The sequence below is a fragment of the Colius striatus genome, chromosome 4 (assembly GCF_028858725.1).
Source record: "Colius striatus isolate bColStr4 chromosome 4, bColStr4.1.hap1, whole genome shotgun sequence".
Taxonomy (NCBI): Eukaryota; Metazoa; Chordata; class Aves; order Coliiformes; family Coliidae; genus Colius; species Colius striatus.
In genome coordinates this window covers 6,702,550-6,718,423 of record NC_084762.1, presented here as the reverse complement: position 1 = coordinate 6,718,423, position 15,874 = coordinate 6,702,550, and the positions used below count along the sequence as shown (strand labels likewise).

The 15,874-nt window shown below is 44.9% G+C and overlaps 2 protein-coding genes across 3 annotated transcripts; one reads left to right on the top strand and one right to left on the bottom strand.

The window, feature by feature from the left end:
• Positions 1-271: 271 nt before the first annotated feature.
• On the bottom strand, positions 272-8,589 carry CCT5 (chaperonin containing TCP1 subunit 5). Its single transcript, XM_061995856.1, has 11 exons — positions 8,431-8,589; positions 7,731-7,791; positions 7,458-7,622; positions 6,780-6,978; positions 5,529-5,721; positions 4,463-4,612; positions 4,001-4,120; positions 3,411-3,596; positions 2,297-2,434; positions 1,391-1,571; positions 272-549 (listed from the first exon to the last, which is right to left on the bottom strand). Exons 1-11 carry the CDS (start codon positions 8,533-8,535, stop codon positions 422-424), a joined length of 1,626 nt encoding a protein of 541 aa, XP_061851840.1. The 5' UTR covers positions 8,536-8,589; the 3' UTR covers positions 272-421.
• A 98-nt stretch (positions 8,590-8,687) lies between these two features.
• On the top strand, positions 8,688-15,607 carry ATPSCKMT (ATP synthase c subunit lysine N-methyltransferase). 2 transcript variants are annotated; one of them, XM_061995134.1, is made up of 5 exons: positions 8,688-8,776; positions 9,878-10,158; positions 11,240-11,377; positions 12,290-12,340; positions 14,106-15,607. In XM_061995134.1, the coding sequence occupies exons 2-5, from the start codon at positions 9,883-9,885 to the stop codon at positions 14,301-14,303; spliced, it is 663 nt and encodes a 220-aa protein (XP_061851118.1). In that variant the 5' UTR covers positions 8,688-8,776; positions 9,878-9,882; the 3' UTR covers positions 14,304-15,607. The 2 variants fall into 2 exon arrangements, with proteins under 2 accessions (XP_061851118.1, XP_061851116.1); XM_061995132.1 differs by lacking the exon at positions 8,688-8,776 and adding an exon at positions 8,787-9,164.
• Positions 15,608-15,874: the final 267 nt, after the last annotated feature.

The following is a 15,874-nucleotide window of genomic DNA, read 5'->3' as shown; positions in this document are numbered from 1 at the left end:
GGAGGGGCACAGGCACAGCTTTCCCCCTCCCTGCCACCTGCTCTTTGGCACATTTTACAGGTCTCTCCCTTTTACCTTTGTGATTCTCTTCCCTGTCCACAGTGGGAGAGCAAGTGAAGGGTTACAGGTAGCTGCAGGAGCAAGGGAAAAGGACCCAGAGAAGTTCAGTATTGTGCCAATTTGGGGTTTTTCTCCCCCTCTACCTTCAAGAAGTGTTTTCTACACACATTCACACCTAAGAAAAGATGCAATGGCACTTCTGAAACAAGCCTTGAAACCACCAGTGCTAAACTGTGTTTTATTTCCAGCAATTAGCCATTACAGTATCTGAAACAAAAAGTGTCCAAACAGTTGAAGCATCAGAACACTACTGTCTCCACTACTGCTGGGGCCCCCTTCACATTTCTGGGCTCTTCAGCCTTCACTCTTCAGATTCTCCAGGCCGACGGATATCGTCGATCTTCAGAATCATCCTGACAACCTGAGTTGCCAGAGAGATCTGCTGCTTCTTACCTATCAAGGTTTCTATAACATGCTGCTGCTTCATATCTGTCAAAGAAAGGAGAAGGATTAGATATCCCCCTAAGATCTAGAGCTAACAGCAACCTGAGATGGTGGTTTGGGTGAAGGAGCACTGGAAGGGGCTGTCCAGATGGGGTGTGGAGTCTCCTTCTCTGGGGACATTCCAAACCCACCTGGATTTCCTGGAGTTGTTGTGTGACCTACTCTAGGTGGTCCTGCTCTGGCAGGGGGGTTGGACTTAAATGATCTTTTGAGGTCCCTTCCAGCCCTTGAGATTCTGTGATTCCCGTGTAGTTTTCAAGAACAGCCCATTACCTTTGACCATCTCTCTGATGATAAAAGGCTGTGGGAACTGGGGCTGCTTAGTCTGGAGGAGATTGAGGGGGGATCTCACTAATATCTGCAAATATGTTAAGGGGTGGGTGTCAGGAGGTTGGGGCAGCACTTTATTGTATCCAGTGACAGGACAAGGGGTGATGGGATGAAGCTGGAACACAAAAAGTTCCATTTAAACATAAGGAAAAGCTATTTCAGTGTGAGGTGAGGGAGCCCTGGCACAGGCTGCCCAGGGAGGGTGTGGAGGCTCCTTCTTGGGAGGTCTTCATGGCCTGCCTCAACACATTCCTGTGTGATCTGATCTAGGTGAACCCGCTTCTGCAGGGAGGTTGGACTGGATGATCTCTAAAGGTCCCTTCCAACCTCTACCATTCTATGATCTCTCCATTTGCATCAGCACTGACTCTGGCAAGGGCCAAGAGCTCATAACCCAAGCAATTCACGGGTTAAAAATAAAATAGTCTGACAGGTAAAATAGTGTTTTGATGTCCTGAGGCACAGAATCCCTCCTTCTCCATACTGCAGTCCTTACCATTTGTTCCTTTCTGCAGGCAGTCGATGCCCAGGGCAGGGTTACTCTCCTTCACCTGCCTGGCCCGCACCTCGGTCATCATCTGGATGGAGTTCATGCCGCTGTTCTCTGCAAGAGCCATGGGAATCACCTCGAGGGCATCTGCAAAAGCCCTCATGGCATATTGCTCCAAGGATGGGCACTAAGGAAAAAAAAGAGACACTTAAATTTAGTCTGGAGAAGACTGAGGGGGGATCTCATTAATATTTACAAGTATCTAAATGGTGGGTGTCAGGAGGTTAGGGCAGCACTTTTTGCTATTGTAGCTAACAACAGGACAAGGGGTGATGGGGTGGAGCTGGAACACAAAAAGTTCCATTTAAACATAAGAAAAAACTATTTCACTGTTGAGGTGAGGGAGCCCTGGCACAGGCTGCCCAGGGAAGGTGTGGAGGCTCCTTCCTTGGAGGTCTTCAGGACCCGCCTGGATGCTTCTGCAGAGGGGTTGGACTGGATGATCTCTAAAGGTCCCTTCCAACCTCCATCATTCTATGATTCTATGACTTACACAGCTGTTAACCCTCATGTGAGCAGAAGTAGATTTTCACGCTACCTACAGAGACCGTGTGCAGACTTGCTTGGGAATATGCATCTCAATAACCAAACTGAATGCATTTGGATGATCATTACTTGCCAATTAAAACAACTTGCAAATGAAAACAAATTTAAACTGCTCTTCTCATTAAAGGCAAAAAGTACCAGAGAAGACTTTTTACAGGGAGGAGAAGGAAAACTTTTAACATTGGAAGTTCCATCAGATGCACTTTCTGGAAGCTCTCCAAAGGGGTTTTTTTGGATCTCTTCAGATGGACATACCCTTATTTTCCCCTTTATCAATTCAAACAGGATGAAGTGTTCCTTTCTTACCTTATCTGCTGCCTCACTGACCGCCAAGGCACAGGAAATCTCAGCTGCCCCCCCACCGTACACGATGCGGTTGTCCCGGACCAGGTTGCGGATCACGCACAGGGCGTCGTGAAGGGATCGCTTGGCCTCTTCAATGATCTGCAACCCCAAAAGAGTGTTTTTGCAAAGAGCACAACTGCAGGCTGAGAAGATACACTTCCTAACTGAGAAACAGAAACTGCTAACTGACTGGAGGATCTTCTCACTGCTCTAATGCAGCTCTGCTTCAGCTACCTTGTGCTGTTTGAGACTATAAAACATCATCCATCCAGTGGCAGAGAAGAAGCAGACAAACCCCACACCTTCTATTTGTTAATATGAACTGAAACAACAAAACCTTACATGATAAGGTTTTCAATCTTGCACACTTCCAAGACATACACTGGATCTCCCCGTGCTTACATTTAAATGCCAACGTTACATTCAGTCTGTCATTAGTGGCGACTCATTCTTAACAAAAACAGAATGAATTCACAAACTACACTAACATTTAAACCACTATTTCTGCTTCCTTAAAGAACTCTTCAGCTCTAGGGGTTATGTTCTTTTCTCCCTAAGGTTTTTCAAATATAGGATTTGTACTGTTAGTGTTAAATTCTGTTTAGTATGGGTCAACCAAGAGGCAGGTTGAGCACATGAGCACTTAAAATGGTCTCCATCTCTGAGTGTGGGAAGTTTGGTTTATTCTGTTTCATTTTTATAAGAACTGGACTGAATGAGAAGTGCCACACCCAGGCATACAATAACATCTCATTTAAAATAGATGCCAGTATGTCTTCACATATAAAAGCTGGGAAAAACAAAGTAGAGCATCCACAAGTAAAAATATTTCTATGGTTGTGAACTATATGGGCTAATCTTGAGAAAAGGGTTTCAGTCAAAAGCAGAATATGAATCCAATAAGTGACTGTGTAGAATCATCAAATCATTTCAGCTGGAAGAGACCTACAAGCCTTCCCCTTTTCTGCTTGTCCATGCTGCAAAGGAAATTCAGACAAAACCAACAAGAGTTGAACGTCTGTTAAAGAAGCCACGACACCTGTAACAAACATTTATAACAAACCAAGCAGCTCACCATCTTATTTCCTCCTCTGATGAAAATGGTGACAGCTCTGGAGTTCTGGCACTGCTCAATGACAAGCATCCTGTCCTTGGTGGTTCCAAAGGAGATCTCTCGCACGACACCCGCGAAGCCCAGTTTCTCCGCCGTGAGCTCGCAGAAGCGGGGCACGATGCGCCCTCCGGTTGCAATGGCTATTAACTGAAGTCACACAGCCAGCAGTTATTTGGAGGAGACCTCTCATTTATGTTTTTCAGAACACAGAACCAGTGGAAGAGAATCTGTGGAATGCCTAAGTCCTAAACATTCTCTTCCCATCAGCTGAGAGTGTTTCAGGCGATGCTTTGTTTCTGCAGACACTGAGGCTGATGCAGAAACACTCCTGGCCACGTGCAACTTCTCACAAGTACTGTGCACACACTCCAGTCATCATCCTGTTCACTGCAGGATCTTCCCACACATGCCCACTGACCTGTTTCCAACACCTACCCCTACATACGATGACACAGCTCTACTTGAGCTTTCAATTGGTACAGCACATTACTTCTCACTGAAGAAACACTTGAGAACTGGTAGAGAGACCGATTTCAGAAGGTTTCACTTACTTCGATTTCTGGTCCACCAACCCAACGAACAGCTGGCAGCTCGTTCTGGAGCAGCAAGTGATTTGCTTCATCATCAAAACCCCACTGGCAAATAGCAAGGTTTGCACCAGTGTCCTTTATCTGAAAGCAACACGAAACATCAATCTTCTGATCACAATGAACAAGGGAATGAAAAACAATCTCGTCAGGGTTTTAATTCTCCTGGTTCTCTCAGCACAAGGCTGAAAAAGAGCCACCTGGCATCCACACAGATCAAAGTAAACTACCAAACCAGGGGGGCAGCTCCTTCTTAATGTAATCTTTGCTTATATTCACAGCCTTACAATTGCTTGGATATATTCACAGCCTTAAAACTGCCTCCCATTAGGATTGTTAGCTCATTACCAGAAATAAACAATGCATTATGCCAATTTGTGTAAAGTCTAGGAAGAAAACTTAACAGAAATCATCTAAAAGACTTACTTGCTTCACCATCTCTTCAAACTTCTCCTTTTCGTATTTCTGCAGTGCCTTGTAATCTTCCACAGACGTGACATCAAGCTTATGCTTGGTTTTAGGCTTGGGTGGCTCAAATGGACAAGTGAGGATTGCAATTTTAGCATCTTTAAGCTCCTGGACAATTCAAACAACAAAAAAAGAAGAAAAAAAGGTTTGAGTTTTGCCCTCAGCAGTAACTCTTCTATTTGCAAAACATGCAGATGTATCTCTACAAGCACAGGGATAGTAGGCTACCTGAAGATCACTTGACCTCTAAAACTAATTGTCCCCAAAGAATTCCATCAGAAGTCTCTAGAACCCTCTCAGAACAAATTCCAGTTTGTCTAAGTGCCCTCAACAACCTTTACCAGGTTTTTTTACAGCTTCATGTTTATATAGACAGGAGAAAAACCTCTCCTATGAACCCATTACCTGCCCTCTCCACTGTCACCACTAAGAATGCTACATACTCATTCTCATAGATACCTCCACTGACCTATACAACTGCTGCCTTCCACCAGACTCACTCCTTTTAGAAGATAAACAGGGCCACATACTAGAGAAATGTTTTTAGAGTAGAGGAAGTCTTAATTTGCCTCCATCTTTCTTAAAGTACACTGCACAAAGATTTGGAGACCCTGCCTTCAGCAAATAGCATAAAAGGACAGCTTCTAGGTGGTCCAAACAGGACAACATGGCAACTCACACAGCTTAAGAAGCATTTCTTGCTACTGAGTTGCATTAAGCACCTTATTACACAGGATGAATGGTTATTTTGGCTTCAACACAGGACTCTGCACTTGCCCTCACTCAGCTGTACAGTAACCCCCCTCACCCCATCGTTTCCCAGTCTCAAGAGTGCTGTAAATTCTGACCTGGTCTCCCAACATGAAAACTTAATGCTCTACTCCCCTTTTTCTGTTGATATATGAGTGAAAAACCAAGGCAAAGCACTAAATACTTCAGAAATGCCAGGAGAGCATTTAAAGGGAGCTAGAAAATCTTATTAAAGCCATAACAGATGAGAGACATGGACAGGGACATCACTTACTTTAGGCATCTGTGGATGACTGAAATCTTTATCCACAATCACTCCTTTAACCAACTGTGTATCTTCCAGCCTGCCTCCCACTTTGCCTTGTACTTTGATCAGCTCAAAATCGACATCTTTACGTTCCATATCCGCTACCGTCAGGACAGCATTTACCGCGATTTCTGCCATTTGCCTGTGACAACGGTTCACTCTGGGGTTGGAAACAAAACGATACAGGGAAGTTGCAAGACATCTCACAGAATCTTAAGGGTTGGAAGGGACCTCAAAAGATCATCCACTGCAACCCTCCTGCCAGAGCAGGGCCACCTAGAGTAGGCCACACAGGAACTCATCAGGTGGGTTTGGAATGTCTCTCCAGAGAAGGAGATTCAACAATCCATCTAGGCAGCCCCTTCCAGTGCTCCCTCACCCTCACATCACAACCTCCACAATTTGGAAGGCAAACAAAGTGATTCTATCAATCTTGAACACAAAAAGGTATTGCTAATGGCTATATAAAAGTATAGCTGATGATTTCTGTATCCTGCATTAAAAAAGAGGGGGGGGGTCCTGCTTGCTTGTTCACAGAAATCAAAGATGCTAAACATGGTAAAACACAACACACAACGTGGTTTCTCTGAGTAACCTTTGTGGGCATAGTCTCAAGACATAGATTTGAGCCAAGTGAGAAGATTTCACTACTAGGAAACATTCAGCTCACAGAAACAACTGTTCTGCAAAGGAATCATACAAAGTTAAGGGTTGGAAGGGATCTCGAAAGATCATCCAGTGCAACGTCCCTGCCAGAGTAGGACCACCTAGAGTAGGTCACACAGGAACTCATCCAGGTGGGTTTGGAATGTCTCCAGAGAAGGGAGACTCCACAACCCATCTGGGCAGCCCCTTCCAGTGCTCCCTCACCTGATCACTGAAGCCCTTACAGTGTATGTATTTTCATATTACATATAGAACTTATAAAGAAAAGGCAGAGTGGAAGAAAAAAAGATTCACAATCTCTTATCCCAAGACAACTGAGCTAAAAACCAAAGAGCCTTCAGCAGCCACTCCCAGAACACAAACAATGTAATAAACTGATGGAAGGGAACCTGCTTTAGCAGGGGGTTGGGCTGGATGAGCCCTAGAGGTCCCTTCCAACCCCCACCATTCTGGGATTCTATGAAACCATCAAAACTCCAGGACTTCTCCTTTTAACTCAAACACTTCTGAGGCAAAACCAAAGCATCCTTCTGAAGTTTGTTTGTGACTTACACTTTAGAGCCTAGTGTTGTCTTTGCAGTCTGGATCAGAGGTTCAGTGTTCTGTGGATCGACTGGAAAGCTGTCACTGATTTTGTCCAGGTGCTCGATGGCAATGCGGGCGGCCTGCTCGTAACCATCTGCTATTCTGATGGGGTGAATGCCACGATCTAGTAACTGTTCAGCCTGTTCCAACAACGCTCCAGCCAGAACTGCAAAACACAGTTTCAAAAGACTGAAGCATTATTTTTAATACAGTAGTAAAAAAGAGGCTTGCTGAGACCCTTTTTTTTCTATATTATTTGATCACTTCAGGGTCTCTTCAATGACAAAATAACCCCTAAACAATCCCCTACATGCTATGCTTAGAAAGAACTGTATTGTGTCAGACCAATGAGAAGCCTGGGCACCAAGGTGGGGCAAGTATATGATTATAGAAGAAAATCACCCCAAAAAATGTTGAAAGTATGGAGGGCACATGCAGCACTAACTTCCAACTTAACCAGACTTAGAAAGGACAATGTCTCTCTGATGGAAAGCCTAACACAACAACTGCCAAGAACACTGAAGCAATCAGTGCTTTGTAAAGCTGCCACAGAAGAACTCCTGTCACCTCCCACAAATATCAAGACAGCCAAAGAAATCATTGAAAGCTGCAAAAGCTAAGTTAAACTTCAAAATTGTTTCTTACCAACCACTCCTGTAGTTCCATCTCCAATCTCATCATCTTGAGATTTAGACAGCTCCACCATCAGCTTGGCTATCTGGTGATCCACATCCATCATATTCAGGATGGTAGCACCATCATTGGTCACAGTCACCTCACCATCTTTATCCACCATCATTTTATCTAAGCCTACGAAAAAAAAGTTATTTTCAAAGCATGAAGGAAAATTCTAGAAAAATCAAAAAAAGCTTCTACCCAATTGCTGAGAAAGAACCATTAAAATTATTTCATTATTACCATTGGGCCCAAGAGATGTTCTCAGAGTACTTGCAACAGCCTTTGCTGCCATTATGTGAGACTAGAAAACAAAGAAGACATCAGTTAAACCGTTAGCATCCATGTTGAAAAAAGAGATTAGACTATGAAATGAAATATGTTTGTTTAATCATAGAATCGTTTCAGCTAGAAGAGCCCTTTAAGATCGAGTGCTTTGTTCCAGCCCTATCGACCACTAGATCATTTCCCCAAGTGCAACGCACAGCTTTTATGCCAGAAACATTTCCCATGCGTTTTCTGGCACGGCTTACACACACATAGGGAATCTTAAAGGCTGGAAGGAATCTCTAAAGATCATGTCAGCCCAATCCCCAACATGCACCACTAACGCATAGAAAAGTGCAGTGGGTACAATGAAAGCCTCGAGGTTTTAGGCAGGGAAGCTAAACGGAGGCACCGGGAGCACGTTGCTCCGACTATTCCGTCAGTACTGAAGCCTCAGGCGGTGACAGAGAGCCGTCTACTCCCTCAGACGCGGCTTTCCCCAGGAACAGCGGCCGAGCTCCAGCTAGGGCCGGCGGCCTGCTGGAGGGGACGGCTGACACGAGGGAGAAGGCGCCTCATCCCCGCCGGCTCCATCCTCCCGCCGAGGCCTAGCAGCAGCACGGCGCGGCGCAGCTCGGCGAAGGCCCGCGGCCGGAGGGGCGACCGCCCCGCTCACCTTGAGCGCTTCGAGCCCCATGAGGCGCGTCTTGCGCTCCTGGTCCTTGAGGATGAGGAAGGGGCGCCCATACTCATCAAACGCCAGCGTGCCCATGGCCGACATGGCTGCTGCCTCACCGCTGCTGCCGCGCCCGCCGCGCCGCGCCGCGCACTGACGTACCGACGCGGTGACGTAACGACGCGCGGCCCCGCGCCTGCGCAGCCGGAAGCGTGGCGCTGGCGGCCCCGGCCCCTCCCAACTGCGGGGAGGGGGTGAGGGCATGGGAGGCAGGATGTTACGTCGCGGAGAATGCGGGCGCTAAGGGCTCCCAGCGTGCTGTGCTGAGGGACGCGGGCGCCAACGGGTAGGGGCGGATAGGTGGCGGCAGGTTGGGCGCCACTCTTCTCCGATCTGGCTTCAAAAAGGTTTCGGTCTACCCCCGCAGAGCGAAGCGGTACTGCCCTCTCCTATAAATAGAGCCGGCCGAGGCGCACGGCACGGTAATGGCGTGGGAGAGTCCCCGCGAAGGGACGGGCAGCAACCGCCCGGGGACGGTTCCGTGGTGCCGGCTCCCGGGCGGCCCGTGGCGGAGAGGAGCTGTGCCGGGCCCGCTGCCGCACGGCCGGCGCGGGAGAGCTACGGGCAGAGATCTCTGTCCAGTTCTGGGCTCCCCAGCTCAAGAGGGACAGGGAACTGCTGGAGAGGTCAGCGCCGGGCTACCGGGATGCTGAGGGGACTGTAGCATCTCTCTGGTAAGAAACGGCTGTGGGACCTGGGGCTGTTCAGCCTGGAGAAGAGAGTCATTATTGTTGGAAGAGATGTTAAGATCGTTGAGTCCAGCCACTAACATCACACTGAACCGTGTCCCTCAGCACCAAAGCTATGTGCCTTTTAAATGGCTCTAATGGATGGGGACTCCTCCCTGAGGAGGGACCTGATTCACACTAAGTTATCTAAAGGGTGGGTGTCAGGAGAGCGGGGTGACCAGTGACTGGACAAGGGGTAACAGGCACAAGCTGGAACACAGAAAGTTCCACTTAAACACAAGCAGAAACCCCTTTGGTGCTGAGGTGAGGGAGCCCTGGCCCAGGCTGCCCAGGGAGAGTGTGGAGGCTCCTTCTCTGGAGGTTTCCAAACCCACCTGACATGTTCCTGTGCCCCCTGCTTGAGGAGAACCTGCTTTAGCAGGGCTTGGGCTGGATGAGCTCTGCAGGGCCCTTCCAACCCCCACCACTCTGGAATTCTCAGAAACCACTTTCCTGCCCTCAGAGCCTTGTGCTCCAGCATCTTAACAGGGGTAATAAGAACATTTCCCTAGGCTCCAGGAATTGGCTAAAGGAATACAAAGTGGTTGTCTCTTTTTTTTCCTTGATGCCCCATCTCTTTGATAGAAAATACTGCTTTGTCTTTCAGTGAGCACAGAATAAAGCTGTTAGAGAAAATACTCTTTAATGTCTGTCTCTAGGGGTGATGCCAGAGGCACTGGTGAAGGAGAGACAAGCAGCAGGCCCACGAGAGGATGGCGAGAGGGGCTCCAGGAGGAGCTGGGGGCTCTTGGTTACTGCTGGTGTCGGTGGGACCTTGGTGGCACTCTATGCCGTGGCCACCCCGTTCGTGACCCCGGCTCTGAGGAAAGTGTGCCTGCCCTTTGTTCCTGCAACTTCCACACAGATCCAGAACGTGCTGAAGATGTTAGAAAACAGAAGTGGCTCTGTAGTTGACATTGGCAGTGGAGATGGCCGCATTGTAAGTTATGGAAATTGCCTTTCTTCTTTATCACCTCAAACAAAAAAATGCCAGATGCTCTAGCTGCTGTTTTCTCATACTTAGCAATATCTTTTCTTTGGTATCCTGTGGTTTTGTTTGAGCTTTTTGAAAAGGCTCAAAGCTGATCAAGGTTTAACTTATGTTTAGGTGAGTAACCAATATTTTTTGCTCTAGTCTTACTTTCAGTTTGACCAGGTAGCATACAAAATTGTAACCTCATCCTGTTGGCTGGGGGGAATTGCACTGCATTCCCCTCAAAAGCTGTGATCAGAGAGCTGGGATTCCACACTGGTTTATAGCTGCAGCGTGTGAGGCTGTGAGTTTAAATAACACTGTGCTTTCGGAGCTGCAGCTCTATGCTTAGTGTATAAAGGTGATAGAAGAGCAAAAGAGAATGAGAAATGAGTGATGGATTAAAAAGATTAGTATCATAGTCTGGTTAGAACTCTAGTCCTCAAAGCTTTGTGCAGTGCTGGCTGCCTGGCTTCAAAATCAATGTGGTGAAAGTAGAGTAATTACTAAGAGAAAAGGTAATTTGTTATATTTTACAATATAAACCAAAGGAATACACTCAGGTTTTAACCCCCAACAGACCAGCAGTGAACAGAAGCTTCTAGAATTAAGGTTTAAGTCATCATTTAAAAGGTTTTGGCAAATTTTAATCAGGAAAAGCTTGATGAACTACCAATGACAGGACAGGTGAAATCAGGAAGTACACACTTCTTAATAGAACTTCTCAAACAGCATTACGTGGACAGTGTGTTTCATACCATTAATGTATTGCATCGTCCATCATGCATACAGCATTTACAAGTACACTAAAAGAACCTGACATTTTTACCATGCTTGGAAAGAAAAACATGGTGATATTTATCCACCAGTTACACCTGAGGAAGTGCTACTTCAAAGCATCTGAAGAGAAGATCAGCTTTTTGGGGGGGACGGATGCATGGATTTCCAAACCAATTGGGTTTTTTTTTTAGTGTGGATAAATGATCGAGTCATTGACATGTGGATGATACACTCCCTCTGTTTCTAAGTGAAGATTTCTTCCTCATAGGTGATAGCAGCTGCAAAAAGGGGATTTAAAGCTGTTGGTTATGAATTAAATCCCTGGCTAGTCTGGTACTCCAGATACCGTGCCTGGAGAGACGGGGTGCATCAGAACACCAGATTTTATATTTCAGACTTATGGAAGGTAGGTGGCAAAGTACCTTAGAATGAATCTGAGATGTTGGAGAGATTTCTGTTCTTTGGAAGAACTCTCTTGAAAGGAGCAAAATGCTGAATATGCACAATGTGTCATTAGATGTGTTCTCTAGCTGTGCAGTAGGTTACTTGGGTTTGAGTGTTGCTTTAACACACTTGAGGTACACATGACTCAGGGTGTTTTTTCTCCACAGTTTTCAATCATTTGAGTCACAATTGCATCTTTAATAAGGTGTTCTTTGTGGGGTTATATTTATCTCCCCTGCTTTTCCTGCCAAAGTTGTGGGTTTGTTCCTTTTTGGCTTTTGTTGTTTGTGGTGGTTGTTTTTGGGGGGGGTTCTTTTTGTTTGGTTGGCTTAGGGTTTTTTGCTTTGTTAGATTTGTTGGAGGCCTTTTTTAAGAATGGCATTTTATGATCCCAGGAATTTTTGGGCAAAGTGTGAATGTACTGTTTTTATCTTTGTTCAGAGAGGAGCACTGTAAAATTTTGTGGTACCAATTGGAAGAACCCAGGCATTGGAATGCCTGGCAAGCTTTTAGACCTAGCTAGCATTTAACAACACTTGAAACATGAACCATCTTAATACATTGAGGAGTTGTGGAAAAACTTAGCTATGAGGAAAATCACATAGGTAATTTCTAAATGAAGACTTCCTGGGCTTCTAGGATTGGTGCCATATTCTTGGCCAGGCAGTAGGAAATTTTGCTGTTCAGCAATATAAAGTTGTCTTTATGTGTAAATTTGTGTGATGAAAAATTGATATGGGATCTCCTTTCTTATTTTTGGTCTAAATCTCTGTTGAATGCAGCACAGCTAGAGGGATTAAGGGAAAAGCATGGGAGAACTTCTCCAAAGAGAAATGCCATTTTCATTAAGACTTGTTCTCAAATTTTATTTCAGGTTTCTTTTTCCCATTATACAAATGTTGTTGTTTTTGGAGTACCTCAAATGGTAAGTTTACTGCTTTTGCATTGTTTAATTGTTTCCCTGCCAGGGCATTCGGTATTAGTACATTCCATCTGCGAAATGAACCAACCTCCAGGATGTCAAAGGCAGTTAGTACAAATATTTTGACATTTCACTGTTGCTTTGTTGCTCTTTTTCCCAGAAAAGAGAAACGTATCTAACTGTTCTTGACATTTTTGACTTACTATTAGAATTTTCTATATGGGTTGAATGCATATGGAGGAGTGAAACAGAAATGTCCTATGAAAGCTTCAGTATTGCTTTGTCCTCTGCTAAGGCAGATGTGGGATGAAGCTTTATGTGATGCTATACCATGCAACATCCACTCATAATGTTTCTGTAGTAGTAGTAAGAGGAAGATGCAACAACAAACATAATGAAGCTTCGTTATTCTCTGCATTTTCTTCAACATCACAGGAATTAAATGCTTACTTCAGATTCAAATTGTAACTCACATTGCAAACTGAAGTGAAAGCGTGTTTGGGGTTTTTTTCCCCCCCCTTACTTTTTGTGGCTGGTATATTAGTGAGAAGGATGATGTTACCTGTGCTACAGATGTTGCCAGGTTTGGATGTGATGTGTTCCTTACCTTGACTTCTGAGAGGTGGTGGTATAAATGTTTGAAGTCAGTCAGAAGTTCTTACCAAGGGCAAAAGTGCAGGTGAAGAAAGGTGTTTCAGTAAAGTAGAAATAAACACAATGCTCTGGCAAAATGTGAGTAAACCCAGCAGAAATACTGGCTTCACTTGAAATGTAATAGTACAAAGTGGGCTAAATTAGGAACAGCTATGATAGAAGGTGGGGCTACAGGGCTCAGAAGAACTTTACTGTCAATTCAGTAAATACTAGGCTAAATCCTGCCAATAAAAGTAGTCATAAATGTAACAGATACAATCATTCAAACGACTGCTGAGCATTTGTTTGCTCATGATTCCCTTTAAATTGGCTTCAGAAGTTGTGAATGCTTAACCTCCTGAATGACCAAATTGATTTTCTAGAAACCATAATGCATTGTCTCATTTTACTGAGGGCAATAGGTCCCTTTAGCTTCATTAATAATACTGGTCTGATTTGATGCTGTCACAGAGTGCTTTTATTGCACATCCGAGATTAGCTTACAACTTGGATGTATTGATCTTTGGGGAAGACTAAGACACTTCTGTTGTTTGCTTTGGGTTGTTGGCTGTGTGGTCCTTTGAGTGTCCCTATTTTGGGGTTAGATTGGAAATCGAGAGGCCTTGGCCTTTGAGAATCACCCAATAGTTCCTGCAACTTGGGGTGTCATAAATAGCATCAATTCAGGAGCCTGAACTTTCCTTCTCCACAGAGGATCCCACTGAAGAGAATCATGAAATGGAACATAGAATCATGGAATGGTAGGGATTGGAAGGGACCTTCTGAGATCATCTAGCCCAACCCCCCTGCAGAAGCAGGTTCACCTAGATCATGCAAAGTCTTTCCTTAATTTGCAGGGTTGGGGTTTTTTTTTAATCTAAGGGGGATTATCTACAGTTTTTGATTGAATTTTTAGAACTTTGGATTTTTTGGATCTCACCAATCAGAGCACAATAACCACTTTAGATATCCTTTGTCAAAGCCAAAATGTATTATCATCAGTGCTTTCCTCTTTTCTTTTTTCCCCCAAAATTCCTCAGACCTTTTCCTACCTTTTGAATGCTTGAATTAAGACTCTAAAGAGAAAACTTCTGGCTCTTACTGCTTCTGAAAGCTTTTTATTGTTGCTCAACAGATGCCACAGTTGGAGAAGAAGCTGGAAGAAGAACTTGAATGTAATGCCAGAATCATTGCCTGTCGTTTTCCTTTCCCTTGCTGGATCCCAGATCGTACTACTGGAGAGGGAACAGATACTGTGTGGGCCTATGATTTGAAACATTCTAGAAGATGTGAAACAAAAAGCTTAGAAATTAAACCAGAGACAGAATCCTAAACATCTAATTTGGTTTTGTACTGATTTTTTGGGGGCTTTGATTTTGCCTGTTAAAGAGACGTGTGAACAGAGCCCCAGGATAAGGGGGACATATAATCACTAAAAGAGCTGAAGTACACTGTTTATCTGGAAGCACACAATGCAGTCAGTAAAAACTGAGAAGGTTTTATACAAGTGGAAAGCTTTAGTGTGGAAAAAATGGGATAAAATATGTTAAGGGGAATATAAGTTAAAAATGCTCCAATCAGTGAAGTTAACGTGTGCATTCTTTCTGAGCCCACACAGCGTTTGTTATCGGTGTTGGAAGTGTGTTAAGTGGCTTCCCAAATGAGCCAGGGTTCTGGAATGTCTTCCTTCTGTGTGCCAAGGAGGCCCAATGCTGCATTACATCCAACTGATGCAGACTGAGTACGATGGTGACACCAATGTTTTACACCTCAGCCTTGAATGGCTGCTTTTAAAAGTTGGGTATGACATGACAAGCAGATATAACTAATACAACAAGTTGCTTCTCTATTTACAGAAGTGCAGCCCTTGATTATTATCTTCATGTCTTTTTATTTAACTTGTTATGTGAAGACAAAACTGCAGGTGTGTGCTCTTACTGAGTGCTTCTTGGTATAAGCATTTGCAAATGACCATGATTTTTCCTAACCACACAAGGAGACCAAGCCAGGCAAGGACACCACCCTGGCTGAGCCTCTCATTCCTCTCCCATCTCAATCTCACCCTCATCAGAGCCAATCTCCCAGACTAGAAATGTCTCACACCTATTCCTGGATGAGAGGTGTCAAGATGGGAAAGAAGTGCAAGGCTTAATCTCACTTTTGGAGTGCATCTCTACCCAATGCTGGGCTTGGTGCTGTCCCACCTACTGAGTGGTCTGAACTCAAATAGAAAACATCTCACTGCTGGTCCCATGTAAGAAGTTCCTGGAAGGAAAGAAGCTGCTGGCCTTCATCTGCCCCCAGGAGCTCAGCAGAACCTCCACCAAACCTGGGGCTCAGAGCTTTGTTCCTTACCTGACCATGCTGACTTTCCATCTCATCAATCTGACTCTCACAACACCTCCTCTCCAGAATCAAAAATGTCTTACAGTTGCTCTCAAATGAGGTCTTCCAAGAAGGAGAGAAGTGGCTGACTTTCACCTTCCCTTAGGATTGCATCGGAATCAGGACCAAAGCAGGGGCTCAGAGATTTCACTCATTTGGGAATTTAGAGGGTTTTGTGGATGTTTGACACTGATGAGTGTATGAAATTGTGGTTTAGAATGTGCTTTTCTGGGAAAATAAATGAGAACTGTCTCGCTGGGGACATCCCAGACCCACCTGGATGAGTTCCTGTGTGTCCTACTCTAGGTGGCCCTGCTCTGGTGGGGGGGTTCCACTGGATGAGCTTTCGAGGACCCTTCCAGCCCTTGAGACTCTGTGATCCTGTAAATGAAATCCCATGTGTGGCTTTGTTCTTTACATTGAGAAATGATCCTAAAAGAAGGAAACAGTGTTAATGGATGGTTTCTGACTTGAATGGATTAATGATGACAGAGGACAAGAACTTTAACAGTGGTGGTG

Bases quoted from the DNA above. Each gene is read 5' to 3' on its own strand.
- CCT5 (XM_061995856.1), bottom strand. From the start codon at position 8,535: ATGTCGGCCATGGGCACGCTGGCGTTTGATGAGTATGGGCGCCCCTTC. The intron at 7,623-7,730 runs GTAATAATGAAA...TTTTTTTCGTAG, and splicing joins AACATCTCTTGGGCCCAATG to GCTTAGATAAAATGATGGTG. The intron at 550-1,390 runs GTAAGGACTGCA...TTTCTTTGACAG, and splicing joins CCTGCAGAAAGGAACAAATG to ATATGAAGCAGCAGCATGTT.
- ATPSCKMT (XM_061995134.1), top strand. From the start codon at position 9,883: ATGCCAGAGGCACTGGTGAAGGAGAGACAAGCAGCAGGCCCACGAGAG. The intron at 10,159-11,239 runs GTAAGTTATGGA...TCTTCCTCATAG, and splicing joins GCAGTGGAGATGGCCGCATT to GTGATAGCAGCTGCAAAAAG. The intron at 12,341-14,105 runs GTAAGTTTACTG...GTTGCTCAACAG, and splicing joins TTTTTGGAGTACCTCAAATG to ATGCCACAGTTGGAGAAGAA.